The sequence below is a fragment of the Salminus brasiliensis genome, chromosome 3, assembly GCF_030463535.1.
Source record: "Salminus brasiliensis chromosome 3, fSalBra1.hap2, whole genome shotgun sequence".
NCBI lineage: Eukaryota > Metazoa > Chordata > Actinopteri > Characiformes > Bryconidae > Salminus > Salminus brasiliensis.
Window position 1 is genome coordinate 28,311,466 of NC_132880.1, and position 9,139 is coordinate 28,320,604.

The 9,139-nt window shown below is 38.7% G+C and overlaps 1 protein-coding gene across 1 annotated transcript; it reads left to right on the forward strand.

The window, feature by feature from the left end:
• Positions 1 to 1,583: 1,583 nt before the first annotated feature.
• Positions 1,584 to 4,715, forward strand: LOC140551963 (lectin BRA-3-like; the record flags this gene model as incomplete). Its single annotated transcript, XM_072675824.1, has 5 exons — positions 1,584 to 1,752; positions 1,861 to 1,932; positions 2,681 to 2,835; positions 3,070 to 3,182; positions 3,314 to 4,715. Coding segments are annotated over 5 exons (672 nt in total), but the record flags the coding sequence as incomplete, so codon positions are not given.
• Positions 4,716 to 9,139: the final 4,424 nt, after the last annotated feature.

The following is a 9,139-nucleotide window of genomic DNA, read 5'->3' on the forward strand; positions in this document are numbered from 1 at the left end:
TCTTGTACCTTGTTTCTGCCTCTGGACTGAAGAGGAGAAACTGAAAAACATTCAGGAGGATGTATTAATACTCATTGCTGCTTTGAAGCATCAACGCTTCGTCCTTTTGGACTTGCCCCTCGACCCGGCTACATTCAATGGGTCTCCGCGCTCCCTTGCTGCTCACTGTGTTTTGGTGTCATCCATACCTATTACACATTACATTAATGGAGACGCAACTTTTCAGCCCCTTCATCTACTACTCCCAGCTCCTCTGCTTGGTGTCAGATTATTATTATTATTATTATTATTATTATTATTATTATTTTAACATTTTGCCAACATTTCCCATCCGCAAACTCTTCTCTCATTGGGACACCTTCTCAGTACACCAATTTCTGTCTCTCTGTTTCACCTGTTTATTCTTCTATAGTATCTGACATCATTACCAAGTCCTCCTCCTCCTCCTGTGCCAACTTGACCCTGTGCCCACTGCTCTTCTCAAATCCCGCTATATCTATTCCTGTTTCACATTTAATTAATCAGTGTTTTACCTCGGAAACTGTTCCCTCGAAATTGCTGCAGTTGCACCTATATTTGAGAAACTTGGTCGTCCGTCCTTAGCAAAAGTAATGGAGAGATTTGTAGCTTCACATCTGCACCCTTTTCTTGCCAAAAATGATCTTGATGAACTTTCAGTCAGGTTTTCATCCTCTGCATAGTACTGAGTCTGCTTTTGTTTGAGACCCTGCTGGCTTACTAAATGTTCTTGTTCTTTTAGATGTCACGATCACATTTGTTACCGTAAATCACGACATAACTCTTTTTTTAGACTCTCCTTATTTGGTAATACATGTCTAGCTCTAGCTTGGTTTCAGTCTTATCTTGCAAAAAGACTATTTTATTTCTGTTGGTGTACACAAATCATCCACTGCTACTGTAGCTCAAGGAGTACCCCAGGGTTCTGTCATTGGACCCATTAAGTCTTAATTTTCACTGTAATGCTGAGGACATTCATATTTATATCAGCTGATGATATACATATTTATATCTGTACTGCTCCCCCCCGCCACAGCCTCCTGCCAGTCACTGTGTTCATGTTTTATCGAGCGCAAGCACTGCATAAGAACTGCCTGAAATTAAATGCAGGAAAGACAGACGTTGCTTATCCGGTGATTACCTTTGAGCCCCATGTTGGGCCCCTCATCAAAACTGCATTCTTTCATCTTTGCAGTATTGCAAGCCTTTGCCCTTATCTCACAGATACTGCTGCCAAAATGTTGGTACATGCTTTCATTTTCTCTATTCTGCAATTCTCTTCTCTTCTGTCTTCCTGTTACATTACTCAGTCGTTGTCAGTATGTCTAAAACTTAGCAGCAAGGGTCCTCACACTTATCAAATGCACTGCACACATTACACTTCTCCTTAAGCAACTTTACCGTCTGCCAATTGCCCTCAGATATCCTCAGATATCTGCTGCTCCTTACCTCTGGAATTCTTTGCCACAATCTCTTTGTGGCTATTTCACTCTCCCCTCCTTCAAAACTGATTACTTTTCTGTTTTTAACATATTATTGTGAGGTTTTTCCCCCTTCCCATGTAAAGCGTCCTTGAGTTTGTGGAAGGCACTATACCTTGTACCTCACAGGTTTTGCTGTTATCGAGCTTGACTAATGAAGTGCTTTCAGTTGCAGCAGAAGAGTTGAAATCGCATCTACACCAGGTTCAAGCGAAATATGAGGATGCATTACGACATATTGCTTCTTTCAATGGTGAGTTTTCACCAGTTCTCGAAGAATGGTAGGGTTTTCTCATGGCCTAATGAAAACTGAGCAAGCTAAAAATAATTTGAAAATTTAAACTGTTTTTGTTTGTATCAGAAACAGAAAAAAAGTATAAAGAGCTGAAGGTCAAGTATCGCATGGCCCATGAAGCCTTCTCTAACTGCAGTGGTAAGATGAGTTTTTTGTTTTTTGTTTTTTTCACATCGCTCTCATAAAACCCTCCATACAAAACATGATTTCATATGCTAAAATATTGTTCTTTATCAAAGTGCTGTGAATCAATGTTTACTCCTGATTTTGCAAATTTGTAAATGGTTAAAGCATCTCATAAATGTGTAGAGATTATGAGCAAAATATTACTATTTTCTTTTACTATTTTATTACTATAAGGATAAGCCAGACTTGCAAGTCTGTGCAAGTCCACAATTCTCTTCCTGATATCTTGGCTGATTTCTTTGGACTTTCCTATGATGTTATACAAAGAAGCAGTGTGTTTTTAACTCAGATGTTGCCAATAAATCTGTGAGAAGCTTTCAAAGACATGACCTCATCATTTGGGCTGTCCCAAATTGTTTAAAGGCATAGTAATCTTAGTGTATTTAAACGTTTGACTTTGAAGAAGGCAATAAAAAATTCCCTCTCTTATTATTCTGGAATTTAATAGAAATAGAAATCATTTTGGTAATCCTAATTAACCTAAAACGGAAAGGCTTATTCTAAATTCATGTCAGACAGTGAGAAAAAATGCATATGTGTCTTTTTATATAATTTATGTAAACTTCTGGTTTCAATGGTATGTCTTTGCATTGCAGACGTTGCACTTTGCATGACTGTAAACCAGTGTGTGAAAAAATGACTAGAATCAAAATAAAAACCTCATTTGTTAATATTTTGTTGTTAATTTCTTCAATATAAGGATCCCATAATTGTGGGCAATGTGGAGATGGATGGAAGCCTTTTGGTGTGAAGTGTTACTACTTCTCCACTGATAAACTGAACTGGATGAACAGTAGAGATCGCTGTGCTGAGAAAGGAGGACACCTGGTTATAATAACCAGCCGAGCTGAGCAGGTGAGTTGAAGTGGCCTGTTTTAATATTAATTCCTTTTCATTTCAAGTCCCAGATGAATTTATTGTCCTCAAGCAGACTTATACACAGTTCAGCAGTGTCTACACTATTGGCCTGTGTTATGTACATACTTTGCAGTTTAAATGTAATGCCCATACCAAGTATACAGAGTAGTGGGATAGAACAGGAATCAATACTTCTTTTCACTGCACTCAGATAACTTTGTTATATTTTAGGATTTTGTAACTTCAGGCTTAGAGGAAACTCACTGGATCGGGCTGAATGACTTGGAGATTGAGGGAAAATGGATGTGGGTGAACAACCAGTCCCTGGCTGAGACGGGTGTAACGTAAGAACACAGTTCTGACATAGTTCATACAATTCTTTTGGTTTAGCTTCAGAGGTGTTTACGTGTCTTGAGAGTTTTAAAAAAGAGCAAATTGAAACTAAAAATATAAGTCTTTCTCCTAACTCCGGCAGATTCTGGCTTGAGAGGAATGACGAACCAGATGAGCCTGATAACTGGAAAAATGAAGACCCTTCAGGAGAGAACTGTGCTAGTCTGGGGAATGAAGGGGGTTATACACATTCATGGTTTGATTCTTCCTGCAGTAAACTGAAGAAATACGTCTGTGAGAAATAAAAGAATGAATCGAGGATGTAATTGTTTTTTAGCGTTTATAAATTCTTTAAATCAGCTTCTTTTCAGGTAAGGTTAGAGGTATCTGGCTTGTCCACTGTTTGAGCTGATTCAGTTTGAATGGGCCTAAAAACGATTGCTATTCTTACATTTTGTAAAAAAAAAAAAAAAAAAAAAAAGGTCTTTTATATTACCACCAATGTTTCTACTGTGTATTTCATCTGAAGTATAGAGGCCTACAGATTCAGAGGGAGTGATGACTTTAAAGGTTGTGTTGATTCTGGCCACTAGAGGGCAGTATGTCATTGTGAAGTGTTTTTTTTATTATTTTATTTTCTAAATAGTAATGCATCTAACAAAATCAGAATATTGCGAATTCATTTTTGCTCATAATTTAAAATCCAGTATTTCAAATGATTTAATTTAAAATTAAGTACATTATTATTCAAATAGTATAAATACAGAGTATCTTTTGGTCATGGGGAAGAAAAAATCTTATAAACGGAAAGTTGTCTGGAAAGGGAAAATGTGATAGGAAAAGGTGCACAAGCAACAGGGATGAGCACAGCCTTGGTTCATCAACTTGGACTGAGGATGGTGTCATTTTATTTTAAGAGTCACCATGCCCAGACGTTTTCAGGAAAGGAGCTACAGCTGCTGTGTTCCTAATATCAAGCCACTCCTGAACCAGAGACGTCTGGAAATATGAAGACCCTTTAGGAGAGAACTGTGCTAGTCTGGGGGATGAAACTGGTGGTTTGACAGTATGGTATGACTCTTCTTGCAGTAGACTGAAGAAATACATCTGTGAAAAGTAAAGCGCTTCCTTCATGATGTCATGGCATTTCAGATCTTCACTGCTCAAAATGTCTTGAAATCGGTGTGGGAGGTGTCTAGACGTAGATACTGTTTAAACCCGGTTTTGTTCAAAAATTTGATCAGTAAGAGAAATTCTTTATTACTACGAATGTTCATGAGGGAGTGATGGGTTTGAGGTTTTGTTGATTCCGCCCACTGAAGGACAGTATGTGATTGTGAAGCAGTTGCTATTCTGCTGTGTTGCAGACACATCCGTGTTTGACCAGTTGTTATTTTCGAATATTTGAATGTCTGATGGATGCATTTATTGGCGGCCAGAAATACAGAATGCCAGAAATGTGTACACACATGCATGTTGATGTTGATAGATTTTAAGCCTATAAGAGCTGTTATAGGAGGAAATAAAATATTTCATTTTTAAAATGTGATTTGTTCCATGTGGATTTGTTACACTGTCTTTTCACAGCCCTGATACAGGTGTACTGGGTTAGGGAGGCCTTTTCTGCTGAGGGAGAACAGCTGACAATCTGCTTATACCTGAGTTCACCTCAACACCATCATCATTTACACTTCACTGAACAGCTCAGGGTGACATTCACAAGGAATGTATCTTGTATAATAATAAATTATACTAAAATTATTGCCGTTATAAAATAGATAAAACTTATTTTTGTTTGTAGTCATAGTCATTCCTTTTAAAGGTGCTGAACTGATACAGTTCAGTGTTCTACACCATCAATCTACCAAGGCTTGACACCAAGCTCCGGGATCTGGGTCTGAAAAGCTCTCTGTGCAGCTTGATCCTGAACTTCTTGACGGGACTACAGCAGGTGGTAAAGATGGTCAGCATCACGTCCTTCTCACTGACCCTCAACACTGGAGCCACCCAGGGATGTGTGCTCAGCCCGCTTCTGTACTCCCTCTAGACCTATGACTGCACAGCCAGACACAGCTGCAATGTCATCATTAAATTTGCTGATGATACGACAATCGTGGGCCTGATCTCCAATGATGATGAGACAACCTACAGAGAGGAGGTTAGCTTTCTGTCACAGTGGTGCCAGGAAAACCACCTTTCTCTTAACTTCAGCAAGACCAAGGAGGACCACTGGGATCACATTAATAAGGAACTTACATTGACAGAACACACCACACGGGTGGTGAAGAACGCCCATCAGCACCTCTTGTACCTGGTACGGAAAGCTCTGCAGAGGGTGGTGCGCACAGCCCAGTGCACCATCAAGGTTCAGCTGCCAAATTTATACACCAGCCACTGTCTGAGGAAGTCAAGGGGGATTATCAAGGACCCCACCCACCCAAACCACTTCCTGTTCTCACAGCTGCCCAGCGGCATGAGGTACAGAACCAGAGACAGCTTCGGTTCAGAGACTGGACTGTGGACCTCATCAGTATCATCACATCTCCTCCCCATACAAACACACTCTGCACCCTGTACTTATGACAGGAAACCCTATGCACAGCCACACTGCACCCACAAAGACTTCTCCCCACCCACACTGCACCTGAACTCACGCCCATCCAGTGCCTTTTGTAAACAAGGTAAACATTCAGATTATATTAAACTGTACATTTAACTGCTGTTACCAGTGCAATATTGTAAATAGATAGTATGTATAGTGTGTGTGTATGTATAGTATAAGTTCATGTGTAAATATTCAGCTTTTTATTTGTAAATGTGTAATGTGACGTGACAATAAAAGTGATTTGATTTGATAAGCAGATGTAAGAGATGTTTTTCCTGCATTACAAATACAAACACACATACAGGTAAAGTACAACCTCTAACGTATTTATTTTCTATTTTTGGAAGCATATGCAATTAACATGTTAAAATCCATTGGCATTCATACTGTAACAGTGAAGTTTAGCTCTGCCAATAAGAATCCAGCACTGTCTTCCTATTCACCTTATTTTCCATGACAAAAGTGGGGGGGGGGGTAGTTTGTGTGAATTTGTTTATATAGAGTACAACTACCCTGATAATAAGCATACAATGAGTAAAATAATAAACTCAGTTTAGGGTGTAAAGGGTAGATTTTGTGCTGAATGTATTGATTGCTATATTTCTTCATGTAAAAAAACAGCCCCCAGTGTAAACACACTTACTGCACACAGTCTAGATGGACCTGGTTGTTGCTGATCAATAAAGAGGAGCTTTTGTAGAAGTTGGCTGCAGATGAAGAAGGGGCTGATGTGTATGTTGAAAGGAGGCAGCGTGAATTCCGTGTCCATAGTAGGTATGAGCCTGTCATATTTATTGTTTTATTATTATTTTTTTTCAAGAACAAAGCCTTGTAGAGGTACAATGAACAGTACTTTGAAATGAAATAAAAACAGAGAACTAAAATCATGGGACTAAATAATATACATGTATACATGTACATAGATTTATGATGGCAACAAAATGTATCTTTATCATATATATAAAAATATTACATTAAAAAAATAAATCAATTCTAACATTCAAATGTCTGCAAGCAGTATTTCACTTCTGGATAAAAGCTGCAAAGCAATCACACACTTCCCTCTAGTGGCCCAGACTCAACACAGCTTCACATTCAGATAATCTCACTGCCTCTGAGTCTGTAGGCATTTTATATTGCAGAGGAAATACAGTACATAGTAGAGCATTAGTGGTTATAGGTGAGGGTTTGCATTTTGCTATAATCAAAGTTAGCTACTAGAGGACGCTAGGGCACCTTGAGTTACTAGAACATGAAACCTAGGCATGAATATCTAGGTTTGTTAAACAGGACACCTTCTCTTTGGATTCACACGTTTCTTTAGTGAGTAGAAATACTGTAAAATGTGACTGACAGGTGTGTTCTGTTACCCAGGTGTGCCCTGTTTCAGTAACGAATAGTTCTGAATGTCCTTACCTGAAAAAGAAAACACTTAACAGCGACAAGTGACACTAACTCCACAGGTCAGGCCAGGCCAGAGATATGGGTCTTAGGCCATCAGATATAATTCCCAGCATGTAACCAAGTAGCCTACTACTCCATGGCTCCAACAAGGCATCATACAATCTGTACATATATATATATATATATATATATATGATTAAGATGTACCCCAAAATAATCATAAAGTATAATTCAATTTAACCTGCACCACCAACTACCAGCCCTCACTAACAGCTACCAAACTATTAGCAAAGTTTAGCTTACAGGTTTTATAGTGTACAACCATGGTTAGTGTCTCTGCTGCAGATGAGATAATCTGTTAGATAGGATCAGCATTATTTAATATTTCTATATACGTGATCCGATTCATTATCTTCAGTGCAGACCTGCTCACCCTACACTACCTCAAACGCCCTGATATCAAGAAATGTGAAGAACTCATTTACATCAATCAGACAGAAAATGTGTGAATGCATGAGCACAAGCAGCAAGCAGCAAAACATGCAGTGTATGCAGGCAGTAGAATCTGTGTTTTCTGTCTGTCACCATCTCATCTACGCTACTTCTTTGTCAACATCATCAAATATGGCCATGGCAACAGGAAATATGTAAATAGTCATAGCTGTGCACCCTTACCTCAACTTTCGAAGGTCACAGCATAAAGTGAATCTGCTTCTCTGCTGTGAATTCTTAGAAGGGCTTGATGCTCTAAACATATGCACTACTTAGAAGGGTTTAATAACCTGCACCACCAACTACCAACCCTTACCAACAGCTACCAAACTATAAGCAAGACAAAGGTTAGCTTACAGGTTTTATAGTAGTCTCTGCTGCAGATGAGATCACCTGTTAGACAGGATCAGCATTATTTAATATTTCTATATACGTGATCCATTTCATTATCTTCAGTGCAGACCTACTCACATCAACTACCTCAAACGCCCTGATATCAAGAAATGTGAAGAACTTCACAGGAAGGAAAGACAGTGTTCTTGAAGACCAACATCATGGTCTTACAATATGATTTTACTTGCTGTTATTTAATAAAGAAGTAAATATTGTCAAGGTTACAAACCACACTGTTTCCCACTCTGTCCATATATGAAGACTAAGCTGTGAAAACGAACTAACAGTTGTCTAACAACACATTGTCAGATATGGGATCAAACACAGTAATATTATGCTCAGCATAATATTGGGAGTAGTTGTGGAACTAAGGGCAAGTGCTTAGTCCTGCTGCTAAAGTAAATCAGCCATAAAACCTGTCAGGAGATGGGAGCAAGAAGTGCTCTAAAATCTCCTGTCAGACATCAGTGTTGACTTTCGACTTGATATAACACAGTGGACCAACACCAGCAGATGACATGGTGCCAAAAACCATCACAGACTGCTGAAACTTTACACTGGACCTCAGATACCTTGGATTTTGTGCCTCTCCATTCTTCCTACAGACTCTAGGACCATGATTTCCAAATGAAATGCTCAATAAATGTAATCTAAAAAGAGTTGCACCTTGGAGCACTGTGCAGCAGTCCAACTCTTTTTCTCCTTAGCCCAGGTTAAATGCTTCTGACGTCTCTGGTTCAGGACTGGCTTGATATTAGGAACACAGCAGTTGTAGCTCCTTTCCTGAAAATGTCATTGCTTTTTTTGGATAACCCTCCTGTCTTTCGTCTTCTGGTTAACTGTCAAGTCAGCAGTCTTCCCCATGACCAAGAGATACTCTGTTTTTATACTATTTGAATAACAATGTACTCAAATTCTAAATGAAATCATTTGAAATACTGGATTTTTGACTGTCTTTAGGACATTAGTCATACTGATCAAATAAAGGCCTGAAATATGCCAGTTTACAGGTAATAAATTAATGATAGTTTACCTTTCTGAAATAAATAACGATCAAAAATAAATTCACAATAT